The sequence below is a fragment of the Nyctibius grandis genome, chromosome 10 (assembly GCF_013368605.1).
Source record: "Nyctibius grandis isolate bNycGra1 chromosome 10, bNycGra1.pri, whole genome shotgun sequence".
In the NCBI taxonomy this organism is placed as follows: Eukaryota; Metazoa; Chordata; class Aves; order Nyctibiiformes; family Nyctibiidae; genus Nyctibius; species Nyctibius grandis.
This window is the reverse complement of record NC_090667.1, coordinates 31,086,412-31,105,273: the sequence shown is the minus strand read 5'-3', so window position 1 is coordinate 31,105,273 and position 18,862 is coordinate 31,086,412. Positions and strand designations below refer to the sequence as shown.

Below are 18,862 nucleotides of genomic sequence, written 5' to 3'. Positions count from 1 at the left end.
ATCTCATACTGGGGAGGTTCTCTACCCTCAAACATGAAATGGTGAATCTTTTTAGGAATGGTAATGTTAAAACCGACAGGAGATTGCAGTGTAGATGACCACAATATCGGGGTACTGGCACTAGAATTTGACGCCTGGGACCTTTAGAGTCCGTGTATTTTGTGCTCTGTTACTGCTGCCGTTCGGACAGTTCCAGCCTACGTAGTGTCTTTGGAATAGGGAATGTCACTGGGAACTGACTCCTCAAGTTACTACATGGAAAAGTGAGTTTAGTGTGGCAAAGTGACGCAAAAATTAACAGGTTCTTTGAACACGTTTTCTTATTCAAAAGCAATGAAGAGAATTATTTTTTGTTTCTTCCTTTTGCTGGTTTATATTGATGTCGTTGTTTTTATCTTCGTTGGTTTCTTGGACCCAAAAACTCGATTACTTCTATCTTCGTAATGTCTTTAGCTACAAGGAGTAATTAGAAATACAGATCACTGCTTTTTTTTTTTTTTCTTTTTGCAGGGCATTATAATTAACTGAAGGTTTTGTTTGGTTGATTACTGCTCTTACTTTCACCCTGGTTATTCTCTCTTTTGTTTTTACATCATCAGGTTTTTTTAATGTCTCATTACCAGATTTTTTTCTTTTTGGGTCAGCTCTTCTCATTAGCATTTAAAGCCTTCAGCTCTCTTCTGTGCTTCTCTTGAATCTATTTTTATTTAACTTTTTCACTTTTCCTCTAGCTTGTGTGCATGGTGTGTGTATTTTGTCCTTTTTTAACGTCTTCTTTTCTTGTCTTAAGTGTCTTTTCTTCCTTTGGTCCTTTTTTACATTTTACTGTGTATTGCAATGATTCTTCTCTTGCCCTTTGCATCTTTATGTTTGTTTATTTTCCCTCTAGGCTTGTTAGCCACCAGGCAGCCAAGTTTATTGCCTTTGCAGTATGGCTGAGGAACCGGAAGAAGTACTAGAGAGCAGGTTTCACCATCATGTTTGTAGCAAAAAAACATCTTTGGAGTGGACAATTTCTAAAGCTGAAAGGCCCAGATTTTGTTCACGTTTATAATGTCTAATGCAAGTCAAGTAATACTCCATAAAGCCTAACTAATTACACAGCCGTTCCCATGAGGGAATGAAACTTTTGGAAAGCTTGCTTTCTGCTGCTGCTGAAGTTCACGTTAAAATCTTGCTTGTACGGATTCCAGATGATAGGTTTTATGTTTTGTAACAGTCACATTCAACTTAGTTATAAGATCATTTTTATTCTACTTCAAATTGCACAACTGTAAAAACTCCTTTTTAGGCAATGCAATAATCTTCAAAGGCTCGGGTTGACATATGTATTTAATATAACATTTATGTGCTCCAGGGATAATTTATTTTGTTTATGGTAACCTATCATGCTTACCAGTGACCATTCTCTCTTTCTGATCTCTTTAGAGAATGAGAAGCAATTTCTTTTTAAAATCTTACCTTTCAGTAGGGCTCTGCTCAAATATATACCATTGCTGGTAGATTCGTAAGTTTAAGATGAATCACTTTTCTATTTTATCAGATTTCTGCAATTGTTCTATCTACCTGTTCTACTCAGTCTTCTGGGCCTTTGCAGCATGTATACCTTCCTGGCACTGTTCTGCAGAGCAAGGATTCTTCATGTGAGGAAAGATTGCTGTTTATTCATGCAAAATTCTTAACACACAAATGATAGGTCTCTGTTGGAAAGTATCTCAGATTTTAAAAGGCAAGAACAAGATACGGAAAAAAGAGTGATGTATAGTTTTGTTGTGGTTTATAGGAACTACAGATTTGTTAAAGAATAATGAAAAATTTTTATAAAGGAAATTGCGAGATCCAGGAAAGACTGTCCAAGTCCAGTGACTTTATGGAGAATGTCTGGAGGAAGAAGGTCAGAAGTGATATGGAGGAAATGTGCTGTAAATGTTGATTTGAGAATCTTTGCTTGACATGGAAGCAAAGATATTTGTGAAGGAGCTAAAATTTGAATGGAAGAACTGTGAAGAAAGGGGAGGGATGAACAAGTGAGACTTGACTGATCATAGTTTAGAATGGATATAGGTGTCCAGAGGAAGACAGCTTTGTGTTTTTAGGACTTTTGGCTCACTTCCTGAAGAACTGAGGCTCGTCTGATCACAGTCTCCTTGACAGAGCTTTAGGGGGTCTCAAAGATGGCCTCTTCCTAAGAATATTGCAAAAATGACCCTATGTACAGGGAAAGACTGCTTTTATTGCATCTTCAGTGCCATCTTTTTAGAAGTTGTAGAATCCGTACAGGAAAGATATGTTACCAGCCTGTCAGCACTGTGGAAAGTTTCAGTAACCTTTCATACCTTATCAGATAGCAACAAATTCAAGCACAAGAGGCAAATCAATAGAAAATCAGCTTCATAATTCAGTTACTTGTTTAAGTTTACAGTATTATTATCAGGTATTTTTAAGGCAGCATCCAGCACCGGGGGAAATGCTGATCCTGAGCAAAGCCTTTGGGCGTCTTTCTAGTCAGTAGTGCTGCGTTTCCGCTTTTCATGTCTTAGAGCTTGAAAAGGAGAGACTTGCTTGCTACTGATTGAAATCAATAGCTAACTCTATTCCTGACTAATTTGCTCTCTGCTGACTAATCTCTTATCTGGTGTTACTGATTCCTTAACTTACAGGGATAGAAGTACACGTTTAAAAAACTTAATATTGTAGTATAATATTTTAGTTAACATTTAAAAAAAAATAAAGGGATCAGTTCTGCTGAGTTATTTTGCTTCGAGGTAGCTGTGGAATTCAAGACTTGGCTTGACAGGACCATAAGCCAAGGCTCTGCTTTCACCAGAAGGCTAGACTAGCTGATTATCAGAGGTCCTTTCTGACCTCTGCTTCTGTGTGGTCCTCTGAGTCTGACCACTGAGTTGGCTGTCTGTCTAGCAGACAGATAGCTAACACATTCAGAACTAAGTGTCACAGTAGTCTTGGCATACAGATCTTACACTGGCTTGATTTAAGTGATGTGATTGGCAGCGTAAAACATCAGTAAGACCATGACAAAACACCCTCTAGATGTCAGACCTCATCCACGCCTTTTGAGATTAAACTGGACTTTATTGACGGTTGGGTACTGAAGAGCAATTTGAAATACATTTATTTTAACATGAGGAGTTTAAAATAAGTAAAGGAGATGATTAAAAAGTAAGGGCAATCTCTGTAGTGTTGTCAAACAGTAACTTTGTGTGTGAAATTAATTTGTCTGATTCCTTTAGACATGCATGTATTAATACAGTTATACTGTGGCAGAAGCAGCATGATTTTCATAGAATCACAGACTGGTTTGGGTTGGAAGGGACCTTAAAGACCATCTAGTTCCAATCCCCCTGCCATGGACAGGGACACCTTCCTCTAGACCAGGCTGCTCCAAGCCCCATCCAACCTGGCCTTGAACACGGCCAGGGAGGGGGCAGCCACAGCTTCTCTGGGCAACCTGGGCCAGTGTCTCACCACCCTCACAGTAAATTTCTTCCTAATATCTAATCTAAATCTCCCCTCTTTCAGTTTTCATTTTGGCACTGAAAACGTACAAAACATTTTAAAATCAAACTTAAGGAAAACTTGCAAATTTAATCTTGATAAGTAGCAGCAGATGCTGCTTTACATTAGATTAATGTTGTTGTACAGGTATTATTAGATAAAACATTGGTAACGCAAGTGTACAAAACACAGGCTTAATATAGCAGAAATGTAATTACAATTTTACTTGTTCTGTTAATCTAATTTTATGTACTTGTATTTTTGAATTAGGCAAACAAAGTAGGTGGTGGTTTTGATGTGTTAATAATGAGTTTCAGGCCTGGATAATTTATTATTCAAAAACTTTAAGGAATGGATAGACATTTGTTTGTAAAATGGAAATATTTTCTCCGGAGAGAGAAATTTTATTTACAACACCTGGCACTTTGCAGTGAGTTAATGAACATCTTGTAACATTTACTTTTGGGAATTCTCTAGCCTAGGTCTTGTTTGCTGTTGTCTAGTAGACTTGCTTTTTCTGTGTTTATGGTCCAATTGTCTATGTTATGATGCTTCAGGGAGTTTGTATTTTGGAGGAAGAAAACTCTGTCTCCTGTTACATGAAATTCACGAGGAGTTCTTTGCTTTCTACTTAAGAGAAGTATGGCTGACATTTATGTATTCCTCTGGGATGTGGATTTTAGGGAATCTAACAAATACTTGTTCATAAAACTTTAAAAAGTCAATTTGTTTGCTCTCGGTGTTGGACTGTTTCTTATCTCTGACGATATGTATCTCATCAGTTAATTTTGATCAGCTGTGAGACAAAACCAAACTTCCTGTTGTAGTTGCTGATTAAGAAGAGTAGATTCTCAGTAGTGGATCCAGTACTGAATATAATGAGTTTCTGAAGGAGAACAGTTGCATTCCTGATACGTGTGCATCTTGACTGCTGACTGGAGCAAGCACATTGAAGTGGACCTAGAAATAGAGTGCTGGCATAACTGTTTAACAGGTTTTCTGTCTGTGATAGATTCTTGTGTGCTTTGAAGGAATTATTTCGCTTCTTTGTAACAAAATTCTTTATTACTGTAATCATCAGAAGTGATTTTAGCTTTATGAATCTGATCTGCTGTAGTAGGCTTTGCTAGCAAACTTCTGTCTGTTTGCTTTTCAGAAGTTCCCTTTCTTTAGCTTCAGTTTCATCTCTTCTCTTTTGTGCTTCTCTTCAGGGTGAAAGTGCCACATGATTTTATAATAAATGGTATTGTACTCCAGGAGAGGGTTTTCTAGTGAAAGCTAGCTGAAATTGGAAATGCCTTCTTTTCTTTCCAGTTGGACCTTCTATCTGTAAGCACCCTGTTGTGATACCTTGTTAAACCCACCCTACTGTAGCAGCTTACAAAGTGGTTTTATATTATGTTTGTCAGAAACTAATTTTTTCAAACGTGCTACAACATTGCACATATGGTTTTATGGATAATTTTAATATGAATGATAGAGGGGACTGACTGAAGAATCAATGCAGTTTAAGAACTTACAAAGAAATTTGCTGATGGAATATAGATACATCATCTATATTTGTGATTTAAGGAGTAATACTGAACTGCATTGCATTAACAGAAAAACAGAGTTAGAACTGCCATAGTCTTGCTAAATTGTCACTTTGTGCTAGATCATAGCAAGTGGAAGAGATTGGCTTTCTCAAGATGATATAAAAGCTGGAATTTCTTTTTGTGGGAGCTTGTAGATAAATGGAGACTGGCTTGACTCCAGAGAAATGTTTAGCTCATCAAGAAGTTTCCGTAGGAATTTAAATCAAGTATTTCATGGTTGTGAAGCTGATAGAAACATTTAAAAAGTTCATAAAGAAGAAACATTCAAAAATGTTTCTCCTAATTTGTAATTTTACGTCTCAAGATGAGGCATGTGCATATGTATGTGCCTTTGGCATCACAGACATTTGTTTCAAAACATGTAATAAAATTAGAAAGCTTGTAGAAACCCCTGGGATAAAGACCACCACATGTTTTATAGGTGGATTGTATCCCAGAGAATGTGGATTGTGTAAAATGATGATGAGCAGTGTTTGAGGAGAAACAACTATAAGCACATCTGCAATCATCATCAAATGGGCAAAGGGTGTAAAAAGGAACTTGGTTTTCTAGGAGTTGTAACCTTTTCTTTTTTTAACCTGTTCTGTAAGCTCCTGCTGGGAATTTAGCTGCCTGTGTCCAAGGGTCCAGGGCTCTGGATTATGGGTTATGCCCAGCTGCGTAACCTTGGCTAATGCTGCTGAGGAAGAACTGTGAGAAAGTCTGCAGAAAAATAAGAACAGTAAAATTGCAGGTAGGATTGTTGAGGCAGGATCATTAGTAGCTCAAGGATTCCAGAGGTGAACACCAACTTGGAAGATATAAAATCCTAAACTGGAAAAACAGGGAATCAAGTTGGGGCAGGAATTGTTGGGTTATCAGGTCAAGTCTTTAGCGCTGATGAAGCTGGTGGAAGATGGCAGCTCAGCAATATTCAAGGATCTGTCTCAGGGAGCCACAGAGGCTCACCCTTCCCAGGTGCCTGCCTCATCTCAGTGTGTTAATCTTTAACAGTTTTACACTTTTAAGGTTGTACATCTTGCCTACAGATTTTCTCTGCCCCCAGTTAAGTATGCCAGAACATAATGACTTAGAAAAGGGATGGTAAAAGAATAATTGAAGAGATGTTTTGATATTAATTGTAGGGTTTTGGTTTTGCCTGCCCCCCCCCCGCCCCCAATAAATAATTAAATGAGTTAAGGGGTACATCATGTATTTACCCTGGGCACTTAGGGCTTGTTTTGAAAGTGTAACAAGAGTGCTGCATTAGGCTTGTTCCTGTCCTCAGAGAAATCTCCTTGAATGAGTGGTATTTTAAATTCGGGCTGCTTCCAGTGTTACTGATTTGAACAAATCACAGAGTGGGACTTCCTTGGTGCAATAAAGCATCCGCTGTCAAGCTAGTAACACAGCTTTCTCCTGTCAAGTCACTTTGTGCCTGTAACTTTCTGCTGCGGTGTGACCAAAATGTGCTCATTACCTCTATCCTGTTCAGTAAATCAGGGCCTGTGGACATGGAATGCCTGTGTTCCTGCAGCCTGGATGAAAATCTCATCGCTCTGGCTTCTGGCTGTTTTCATTGTACTAAATGGCTTCTTGATTTACTTTGAGTTTGTGCAGAGACAGCTTCTAGTCAGTTATCTACTTAATCTCTACTGTTATTTCAAGGCAATTCTGCCATCCTTTCTGAAGTGTGTTAAGTACCATCTTAGCTGTCCATGTCTAGACCACTGTTTCCTAGAGAAATGCTTTGATGCGTTGTCACAGCATGCCTGCTGCGGTGTTGTCTTCTTCCTTCTGCATCCCAGAGAGAAGGTGCTGGGTGAGAAGACTCTTTGGGTTGGCTCAGTATAGCCATTCTTAACTAAATGAGCTACGCTGAAGGTAAGCAAAATATGATGGTCACTGATGGTGGATATCACAACTCTTTGGAAGGAAATGCAGCTTTCATGGGTAGGGATAGGATTTTGATCTTTGATCTTCCTCATGCACTGGAAGGATGTTATCAGACAGTATAAATGAAGCTCCTAAATCATGCTTAGGTCACGAGTCAAAATTGATGAGGCTTGGAAATACAGAATTGTACCTTTCCTTTTTTTTTTTCCTTCCCTATTTCTTTAGTTTTTATGCTTTTCTACAATAAGAAAGTGTATTTGTTTTTGTTACCCGGTTTTCTTATTTTTATGCCATACAATGTGGGCTTAAGAAACTTCAATTTACTCAGATTCTGATGGTACATTTATCTCTATATAAGATGCCAAGGATTTCTGTGGATGCCTGGGTACTTTCAGAGGGGTTCAAAATTGCCGGTGTGTACATGTGGTACTTTGCAGGGTTGGAACTTGACTTTGAAAGGACTATATCAGTTTAATAAAAGTTAAAAATGGAAGTAAGAATGATTTAGGCTTTTTCTTGAGTGATGAGTGACTTGTGATTAGTAACACACTTCTTTTTAAAGAGACTGTCGAAGTAGTATTACCACCTATTAAAATGAATGTGCCAGCTTTAAATTCATGATCAATTATCCTTTTACTTTTTATAGTTGTCTTCTCTGAAGAAGAGAGAGAGCAGCTGAGAAAGTTCACAAATAAATCTTTTTTTCTGGATAAAAGAAGCCGTCATCATGTATATCTCGGTTTAATTGATATCCTTCTGGCATATTGCTATGAAATCTGTATCAATGAAGGAGACAAGAATGTAAGTAAGAAAAAAAAAAAATAGTGGTATGTTTTAGGAACCTAATGCTGGACCATGTACTGTCATTTAAGAATCTTACCTTTTAAAGTGAAGTTACTTCCAAGCATTAAAAATATATAATCGCGTTAAGTTAAAGTGAAAGACTGTATCTCTAGATTGAGCTGTTGGGATGTATTTAGGGATTAATATGACTTCTAAATACTTCTGTTCTTCTGGAGCAGCATTTTAGCTGTAGGAGAGAAGTGGAGATGCAGGAGACTCCAGAAAATTCTGTTTCTGCTTCGTTTTGGGGTGTGATGTGTCTTGATTTACGTAAATGCAAATTTCACAAAATAATTGTATGTTTGTCTGTAATAATACCACTACTGATTCAGAATCTGAAAATGCATGGGAAATTAAGTCTGTAGGACTGAATCTGTGTTTAGCGTTTTATATAGGCTACCATTATATCCTTTTAACAAAACGGATTTTTTTTTTTTTTTTAAGCTTACGCACTGAGTATGGAAAGTGTTTCCTGAGGCATTCTGGAAACTAGAGTGAGGCATTTAAAATTCTTAAAACTGACACACATTTAAAAAATAAATCCTAATGCAGATTGTTGGTTTTATGTTTTCCCTAGTATTGAAACACTGTAGGGAAGTAGGAAGGCATGTTTCCATATTCAGGATTCTGGTGTTTGCCCTTCTCTTACACAAGCAGCAGCCAGCTTTGTTTTGTGTTCTGTATCCTAGGCTTTTTACAGGAAAGAAAGAATTAAGAAAATAGTAGAAGTTTAGACTGGATTCCATGCTGTTGTGTGGAAAGCTTGCCTTTTTGAAATGAACTTACTTCTCAGATACAACTTTGTGCCTAGCATCTCCTCTGCTGATATTAACCAGTGAGATGTTTTCTCAATGCTTTTAATCAAAATATTGGAACATATAATCAAAACCATTTTGTCTTACTCGGACTGAATTGCGGGGCATGGATTTTAGAATGGCAGGCAGAAACGTCCAGACCTGCTTATTCAACAGAGTAATCTAGGATGCTTTTTGTATTGCGTGTTAGTGTTGCACAAAATTGCAAATATTTGAGGAAAGCAATTGTACAATTCTTTATTGATCTTTGCAATATCTGTATGGTATTTGTGGAAAACACACTGTGATTCCCTACCCCCCCTTTTTTTTTTTTTCCCCTTTTTAGTAGGAAAACCAAGACATTGAGGCCACACAAATCTTTACTGGAGCTGGGATTATAGATCAAGGCTTCCTGGCTTTTTGCCCTAATATCCCACCAGACCACACTACCACACAAATACTATGAATCTGTCACATTTTAAGAATAATGACATTTTACATGTACTGCTGGCTTTAGGACCCTCTCTGAAAGCCAAAAATCTTGAGCTGTTTTCATGAAACAAGGTATTTTAGCTTGAGCTTTGTTGATTCAAGTTTCTGTTACTTGGTGAAAAGGGACAGAATTCCACTAAAATACCATTTTTGTGATTGCTCTTGTATTTTAAAGGCTTTGTGCATGGGCTAGATATTCCCAATACGGAAACCAATTCAGTTATTTAACATCTACATTGCAATATAATTTTTAATGCTGTCCTGTGGCCATTTGAATGCACATAATATAATTACTGCTTCATATTCACAAAGGTTCTTAAATTGCTGCCAGAATGTTATCTTAAATAGTTTGCCAGCAGTCTTGAATGTTGAATTACATAATAGTTGTTTTACTGTCTCCTCTTAAAATCAGGTTGAATCATGCTGGAATGTCAGGAAACTGAGTGCAACGTTGTGCTGGCTGGACGTAAGTTAAAATTTAAGTTTTGCATTATGTGTTTGCTGTATTATTTGAGTTTTCTGCTGTATGTTGCTTTTGTGGAAAGCTTACTCGTTCAGTATTGAAGATGAATTAAGTGTATGCCATCTTTTTAATAACTGTTACAAGAAATTTATAGTGACTTCTGGGCCCCCAGCTACTAGTAGCCTTAAGAGGCTGGAGTATGACCTCTCGTCTCTCTGGGTGCTGGGCCACTTTCTGGCCCATTTTGGAGAAGCTAAGGATAGGCACTATGAAAAAGCTGCTCGTCTACATGCTGTCCCTAGCTCCTGGGCTTGATTCACAAGCCCTGACCTTTATTTAGGAAGTAACTAGTTCTTCCTCACATATATCCACAGTATGTGTGTGCAACTCCATGCTTAGGGCAAGAAAATAGAGCCTTCTAGCTCCTTGGTCAGAAGTCGTAGATATCTTCCCGTTTAAGTGGCTAAAGCATGTTAAAATAGAAAGGGCATAAAAAGCAGGGAATGTAATTTCATAGTGTTCTTGTGTCAAAAAAGTCCTGCCTCAGATACATGTTTTAATAACTTTTGAAGATGGCAGGCCTTAATAAAGCAGCTTATTGTTCACTTCTGGGGATTTTGACTGCTTAGCCTTTCTTCAGCCTTCCTAGTGCATCATTCAGCACTTCTAGCATGCTCTTTTTCGTGGCTGCAAATGAGGTTGCTTCTGGCTTCTCCATTCTGCTGTGTGGCTTCAGGGTACGTTAGAGAGTGGAACTGGGAAGCCCAGAAGTAAATGCAAACCCAATGATAGGAAAAGCTCTTGGAACTCAGTCAAAAGGTTTGAGTGTTTGGATTTTTTTTTTTTTTCCCCCCTATCATGGAGAAGCTGAATTCCATCTTTTTGTAGCAAAAAGACCTCAGTTCTGTAGATTTAAAACACTTGTCTCATTAAGGCTTTAATGATTGTGTGATTTTTTTTTTTTTCAGGCAAGCCCTGAATACTTTTGTTTCAGGTTTCTTGCAGAGTCAGTGGACGTGTTGCTTTACCCGACCCCTTCTTTTCAGGGTTATTGCCGCATCCCTGTTTGTTTAGTTGCTGATAGCCCTTTGAAACCAACGTAGACTAGAGGAAACAAACTGTGTTCTATTCTTTGCACTTCCAGATTGTTTACTGAAAGCACACAGGCCTGTGTAATTAAGTTGTTTCGGAGCTGGAAGTGGAGAGGACTTAACCTGGCCTGCAATCCACTCTTTCTTATGATGGGAGCAAGCTAGAAAGGACTGTCCCTCCCTTATTCCTGAAATTACTGAGCCAAGTCTCAGTTTGCAGGATCAAAAATTATATTTGACAGGATTTTTGCGTTCAGTCCTTCAAACGTTTCTAGTAGTGGTGAATGTTATATTCAGTAATAACTTGTTCTATGACAACTGGTTTTATAGATCTGTTGGTTTTAACTTGTTTCCAATTGAATGTTCTGCAGTAGCAAGTCACAAAGGCGTGCAGTTAAAACGCAGTGATTGCCTTAACTCTCGCATTTTTTTCAGATCCATATCCTAACGTCGTGAAGGAGTTTTCTGCATGTGCTTATCCTATAATGTAGCAGTTCTTGGCGCAGCCTGTGCCAACAGTATATTTCACACCCAGAAAATTCAGTCTCCTGGCACCAAGCTGTTAATAACTATATCTGTTATACGAGCCATGTAGAGGCGGGGGTTTTCGTCAATCTGTAAACAAAATTGCCTCAGCTATGGTTTGTTTGAGCTGACTGCCATTTTGCTGTGCATGACATGCACACACCTTAGACTCTAAATGTTAAATAACAAAACATAAATGATTTAAATGCTTACCGGCAATCCATTACAATGAAAAATGGGTTGAGGTGGTCATATAATGCAAAGAAGTGCTGGCTGTCAGCAAAGCATTTTTGTTAATTTTAATGAATTGAGAGTTCAAGATGAAATAGGTATTTTTACTTGAATTCATAAATGGAATATTTTGTCTTGAAAAGTGAAAGCTGGAAAGGAAATCACTCTCAAGAAAGTCTTTAATAACTCATTAATGCCTTTAGCCTTAGTAAATTAGAGGTCTTACTCGTAAAGGAGGACAATGAAGTGTTTTCCCTAAGCAGATATATTTATCCCTGTCTCAAATATCTATAATTTGCGTGAAAGTCAGAGTCATGTATCATTTTTAAAGGTCTTATATGTACACATGTATTTTGTTAATATCATGTGGTTTTAATTTTTCTTTATTCTTAAAAGGCTTTTTATAGCTTCCCCTTAATATGTATAATAATGTGGGACAGATGTAATTTATTGCTTTAATCTAAAGAATGGCAAAGTCTTGAGTTAGATGTTTTATTCTAATGTTTTCTACATTCTTTTTTTAATTCAAACCCACTAAAACGTATAGGACTTGTTATCCTGCAATCCAAACTAAATGTGCAGTGTCTTGTTTCCATTTAACATCTTGATTTCCATATCGATTAGAATACAGATTTTTAGATGCATAATATATAAAAATGTGCTTTTTTTCCCTATGCTGCTCTGACTTTTTTCCTTAAAGGAAAACAAATGAGCAAATAAAAAACTAATTCTTTGTATCGAAAAGCACACAGACTGATTCAGATTTTTCACTGATACACACAGAGTTTCACTAGCATTCATGATGTCCTGGTATCCTTTGGAAGAAGAGTGCTGTGCTATCCCCTACACAGACATTTCGGATTAGTGACACGTGCCTTCAATGATACAGTCATGATACTGCAACTAGGTAAGTTTTTTAGGGATTGGAAATGATGCCTATATAGCCACATGGTTTGTATGTCTGTTATTTTAATAACTTCTGAATCTTTTGGCCAATATCACCCAGACTTGATAGATGCCAACATTCCTGGACATCTTGTGGTTTTATGAAAATGGAGCTGGGGAGAGAAGAGAACAAAATTAGTGTCCTTACCAGGAAAAAGCCCCTGAAGCGACTCATTTATTAGCTAGTGGATAATACATGCAGTTGTGGTGTAAATTCAGCTGTATTATTCACACCAGAAAATCCACACAGAAGAAATGTTATGAATGTCTTATCCTTAGAAAAATCTTTTATCAGATCTTGTATCTTGATAAATTAAGTTAGTCCAACCTGTGATTTGTAAAGCTTTAGGGAAATGGAGAGAAAATTATAGTTTGTTGTAATTGTTCACACAGTGTTGATTTTTGAAGTATTTGTCTGTAAAGAGATTTTTCTGTTGGAAAAGACCATATTAATGAAGCTTTTGTTACGGTAGGTTAGATGCTATAATTGGTTTAGACCCTATTCTAAAGGTGTCTAAGTTTTTATTTCAAGGCAGGGTCACTTATTGTTACAAGTGTAGCAGAAGTCCTGTTGTTTTCTGCTATTCTTTGTGTTCTTTAACTGACTGAAGCCCTGTTAAAAAAGATTGGACAGATTTCTGATACCTTCCCTGATTTGTCTCCACCTTAAGGGAAGTTTTCAAAGCATCCTCTTCAATTGTTCCTACTGTTCTGTTCCACTAAGTTCTGCTCATCATGGTTTTACAGTTGCAAATCTGGCAGCTTCCCTGCATGGTTTGCTGTTTGGAAGAACTATTGTTTTAATTTAACCCTTGTCAGTGATGTTAGGATTTTGACAGAAAGGAAGCTTACTGAAATGTTGAATTCCTGCTCTCCTTGTCAGTTTCTTTTTCTAGAATTAGATCTCTTTTTTTTTTTTTTTTTAAACTGAGCCAGTCCATTCTTTTTTTTTTTTTTTCCCCTGTTCAAAATAACACTATTTGACACCTAGCCATTTAATTCCTAACCTGTTCCATTGCACGTGCCAGTTTAGTATTGCCATACAGAACCACACATTTGAGGGCAAGGGGTAGTTTTGTGGTTCATATTCAGTGTTATAGATCTTTGTAGGATTAAGGCAAAATGATTGAGATGACTCTGTGATAAGTCCAGTGGTTGTCTTGAGAAGAACAGAAATCCTGAATTTGTATCAGCATCAAAACTTATTTTGCATCATTGTTCTTTTAGTACTTTGTATATAATTTTTCTCTCTTAGGAGCAGAGGCCAAAATCTGACTTGTGTAATTATCTTAGTTCTCTGCTTGTTATTAGGAAAATAAGTTCTAAATAACAGCCAAGCAGAGCTGTTCATAAAAAACAAGCAGTGAATACCATGAAAACTATTCTCTTGAATAATAAATAAGTAATAATTTTTAAAAATAATTTAAAACTGAAGTATAAAAAGCTGACTACACACTACGTATTTGTAATTTGTTTTGTTTTACATTCGGGAGTGGAGCTGTTGTCATCGTAATGACTGCAAATTATTCTCTCAGCAGCGACATTCTTTTTATAAAGTCCCTGTTTGTCCCAGACAGTGTTTGTGTAACAGTATGAATTTTCAAACCTATGGTTATTCTAGCTTCAGTTGTGCAGTTTTACACAACCATGTTTATATCTTGGGTTGTTAAAGTTACTTGCAACTTTTCTGTTTATCGTGAGTTACTACTTTCAAAAAAAGCATTCAGTGTTAGATTTTTTTTTTTTGATTTTTTTATGATTATTTCTCAGAATAATCACTGAGAAGCAGAACTTTGGTGGTTTATTTTCAATGCTTGCGAGTTGGAGGATTAAAAAAACCACAAATGGCAATATGAATCTCTACTACTGCCAAAACTATTGATGATTCAAAATACCATTTACATTATAACAGTTGGGTAGTGAAGTTTTAATGGGAAGATATATGCTGCCCCTCTTCACTTACCTCTGCTGGCTTATGCTGCTGTTCAGAAGTGTGAAAAAATAAAATTCTGATAACAAAACTGAAATCATACAGCACTGCCAGCCTTCTCGATTTTTATTCTGAAGAGGATAGTACTTCAGAGGTAAGCTGTTTGCTTTTTTTTAATGTTATGGTGGAAAATGGTATTGGAGTGAGCACTCGATGATCCAACAAAATATTTTCAGTAGCTTGGTAAGGAAGGTGGCATCTACAGTGACTGTGTCTCAGGTGTCCTGCTCCATCCTCCTACATTGGACGTGTGGCTGCTGTTGCCTTCTTACCCTGTGCTTCCAAAACATAGTGGCCCCAGTAGTGCTTATCATCATGGTCTCCCTTCATTACCCATGATGGTCTTGCTCCAACAACAAAGTCCCGTCTTCTCTGGAGCAGTAGTTTGGATATGCTAACTCATTCTCTACTGCGATGGGAGATAGGCTAGCCTTGTTTTTTCTGACCTCAGTGATCTGCATAAAAATAACTGCCATAAGCTTTAACAGAAATTCAGCTTTATGGAGTTGATGGTTAGAATGGTTTAGAAGCAGCAGCAGAAGTTAAGAAATGCAGGAGGTCTAGTTTTGTTGTGCTGCATTCTGTGCATGGCTGTGCTGTGCTGGTTGCCTGGGAAACGGTGCAGGATGGGGTGACCGGCTGCCTCCGCAGAGCTGGCCAAGGATCTTCAGGATGCTGAAAAGGCACGTGCGAGCCTCAAGAAAAGAGGACGTGCGATCATTTCGACTGGAGTTGTTAATAGTAGAGAGGAGGACGCTACCTCGAGTATGAGCCGTGATAATCTCCAGGTGATGTCTGGGAAGCAGACACAAAGATATTACTTCCTTCATGTGGACATAAATCTATTGGGAGGGGCATTAGCAAGTTAGCAGGGTAGTGATAAAAGTAACGGTGATTAACTTTTGACAGTTCTGGGGTTTGTGTATCAAATTAGTATTTACTGTTATGGTGTGTGTATAGTGTGAAAAGCGCTAAGTTTTTTGAATAGCCAACTACCAAAGAACTGGGAAAGATACCAAATGGATGTATTGCCTGTCTGTAATCAGAAGAGGAGGGGAAAAAAAAGTGTGTGTCTGTGTATTCTTAGAAGAAATGGATTTGTAGGTAATGCTTCTACTGCCAAGGCACATGTGTTCGGCCAAAATGTTTCCTCCTTCAAACTTCAGTGGAAGTTGAGACATGCTTTTGAGGAATTTCTGTTTTTACAAAATCCTTAGCACACTATGCAGCGTGCAAAGCATAGTAGTTCTAGATAGCACTGGATGCTCTGTTACCCTCTTTGTTTACTGGAAATGATGCCTCATCAGTTTGGCACTGTATTGCAATATGTGTGATGATCATAGGTAAAAGTGACTGTCAAGTAACAGATAATTAATTCAGTTAAATAGTGCCCCAAAAGTATTGCTTTTCATGGAGCTGCGAGAGGTCTGGTGTTTAAATTAAAGGAAGAATTGGTCTGAGCTGATCTCATCCTAACCTGAGGTTTCTTTCAGGGTGCCGGTAACAGAAGTTGGGATATAGTTTAATACAATGTTTTGATAATAATAAGCACAGTAAACTAATTTATTTAAAAATAGTAAAGAATTCTTATGGGACTGAATTGTTATGCTTCTAGTTATGTGACTTGACTTGAAAAATATTAGTGCTATGTTGGTGGCTCACTTCCAAGGTACAGGATACTGCATTTCTAAGCTGTTAAGGATCCTGGAGTGTGGTTGAAATGCTTTTTATTTTTAATTAAGACTTCCTGCCAAAGTGTTGATTGTAAGATTAATGCATTAAGCTGATTAATGTTGAGGTCCTCAACAGATTTTTTCATATGCTGTTTTAGTGATCTATAATACTTTGAACACTTCAGCAAAACTGTTCAAAATTCAGTGTAGTCATCTAGGATATCTAGTGTATTTATGTGTTTTTTGGATAGGATTAAAAAAAGGGAGTGTAATGCAGCGGCACATCCAGCTACGATGGTATTCCAACAAAATGTATATACTGCATTTGTCAGCTGATTAACCAAAATTTACTAGGTGTGGTTTTTATGTAAATATATGGAGCCCTTTTTCTTTTCAGTAGACCTGTAATAAGTGATATGGGCTGGTTCTGTCAGTATTTAGTGACAGTGTGTTAACCATTGCACAATATTGATTTGGAAGTTATCATCTATAAGCTAATATTAAAGAGAAAACTCATTTGTGCTCTTTTCTGGGACATAAAATACCGTTTGCTTCTTTCTGTACAGAAGTTAACAGTACTAGATTTAGGATTATGTAATTACCCATTAAAAACAGTTAGTACTGTTGCCTAGCTGGGTAAGTTATTACCAGGATGTTTTCATTTAGAAGTCCTTAAGAGTTCTTTTCTTGTTTTTAAGAATGCTATTCTTGTCTCTTTTTACTGAGACAGTAAAGTTCAGTTTATCTTTTTAGATTATTGCTCCTTCTTGAAAATGTGGAAAAACATATAGAAGTCTGCAGGGAAAAGAACTTAATGTAAAATAGAATGATGGGACTATTAATTTCCTTTGCTTCCAAATATTCAGTATGAAAGCTGGTAGAATTTCATGATGGTGTAAAATCAGTAGGTGGTTATATCAAAAGGCAGATACAGTGCTGGAGTCAAATTGTATCCTTTTTTGAACTGATCTCTGGAAAGAGGACTGGATTTCTGAAACTAGAATTAAAGTTGTGGGCTTTCGTCTGCCAGCTGTCATAGCAATGAACTCCAGAAGAATCCAGTGATCTGCAGACATATGCTCTGGCTTTTATGATTTTTGTCTCATCTGCTCAGCTTCTCTGCTGCTTCTCCTGTGAAGTTGCAACTTGTGCTCTCCCCAACAGCAGTGTAATGATTTTTAACAGCAGGAAAACAAACCCACCTTTGTCTCAGATAAACAATGGGTTAGTACTCAGATTTTCAAGTTAGTTGTTATCCTCCTTTGTCTCTAACACAGATCTTCATGCCAAAAAATAGAGGGTATTAAGTGTCTGTCTTAAGTCATGTACTTTTAAGTTCTACATCTTAAATTTTGATAGCTTAGAAGATCAAATATTTTTGATTCTGTTACAGAAGTTGGAATCTTTTTATTTGTACTTTTAAATATAAGTAGTTGGTTTTTTGAATAATCAGGAAATGGTATCTGTACATAAAAAGCAGTGTATTTATTGATCAGTATAATGCAGAGCTTAACTTTACACAGAATTTATGCAAAAACTGACTTAAAAAGAAATAATTCATATTTTCCTGAGATTATTATCAAAGTTTCTTGTGCGTGCTGAATGACCACAGCCTGAAAGTTAAGACCAGATGTCTACTGAAGACTGAAATAGATATCCAAAGACAGAACCTACGGTGTGGAATTTTGCAGAAATAGGCCAAGAATCATCTGTGTGTTAGGGAATATCCTGCATTAAGGCTTAGATAGTATTTGCTCTTTCTCTCTTTTTATTACTGTGTTAAGGAGTTAAATGCAGTTTTGTATAAGGACTTCTTGATGATAAGGTGCATGTAACAGTATGAATTTTCAAACCTATGGTTATTCTAGCTTCAGCTGAAGCTAGAAGATGCATATTCTGAAATCAGAAGCGTGGTAGTTTGCCATGCTCCATGTGTTTGCCTGTCTGTAGGGTTCCATATATTATTAAGTCTGGCTAGATTTGCAGCCTCTCTGATTAGAGCCCATTAAGCTACTCTAATCTAAAACTGTAATTTATGAAGAAAGACTACTCTTTATTGAGAATTAGTGTTGTAGTCACTAATTTACATTGTTACTTGGCAGTGGTGGATGTTGTAAATGGCTTGGGCTGGCAGCTTGACAGCTAGAACCTTAAAAAATTAGCAAAGTTTTAATTCTGTGTATCATTTCTTTTTAAAAGAGCACACTTCAGTCAAAATAGCTAAGTTTGACAAGCTTGGCTTGACAGGCATTGACAGTGATACAGTCTAAAAGTTAATCAGCTATATTTGGGATTTTATGTTTTCTTTCCTGACTTTTCTTCAATTGCTCTCATCCAAACCAGTGGGTTTTTTCAGTTCTGTTTGCCATGGCTTTTTACTCTCCAGGTACTTTTTAACTTTCATTCACTGTCTGTATTTTTTTCAGCATCGAATTGCTTAAAAACAAACAAATTTTGTGCTTGAACAGCAGGGGGAGTTCTGATGTTTTTGGTTTTGTTTTTTTAAACCTGTAAAAAGTAATTTCATCCATGTTCAGGTTTCATAGCCTAGGAGGAGCCAGCCTCTTGGGAGAGGGTTATTAGATTCCATTTGCACTAGTGGCTGTTTTTATTTGAATGTTCCCCCTCCCCCCCCCCCCCCATTAAACAGTGAAAGTAATAGGTTTTTTTTTTAGTGTTCCAGCACTTAACCCTTTAGCAACTTTCATCAGAAAACTATGGGAGGAGATTCCAGCTAGTTGGAGGTTACATTAATCAGTTCTCTTCATAAACAATGGTTGTGTATGAAGAAAATTAAACTGGCTACAGAAAGACTTCTGGTTGTGGAAT

At 37.2% G+C, this 18,862-nt stretch overlaps 1 protein-coding gene across 2 annotated transcripts in view; it reads left to right on the top strand.

The window, feature by feature from the left end:
* Nucleotides 1–18,862, top strand: part of SHQ1 (SHQ1, H/ACA ribonucleoprotein assembly factor) — a 53,909-nt gene that overhangs the window by 12,258 nt on the left and 22,789 nt on the right. For both annotated transcript variants that reach the window (XM_068408982.1, XM_068408983.1), the window contains exons 8-10: nt 7,633–7,787; nt 9,528–9,581; nt 12,209–12,332. In XM_068408982.1, the coding sequence (XP_068265083.1) occupies nt 7,633–7,787; nt 9,528–9,581; nt 12,209–12,332 (333 nt within the window). The remainder of the gene's footprint in view (nt 1–7,632; nt 7,788–9,527; nt 9,582–12,208; nt 12,333–18,862) is intronic.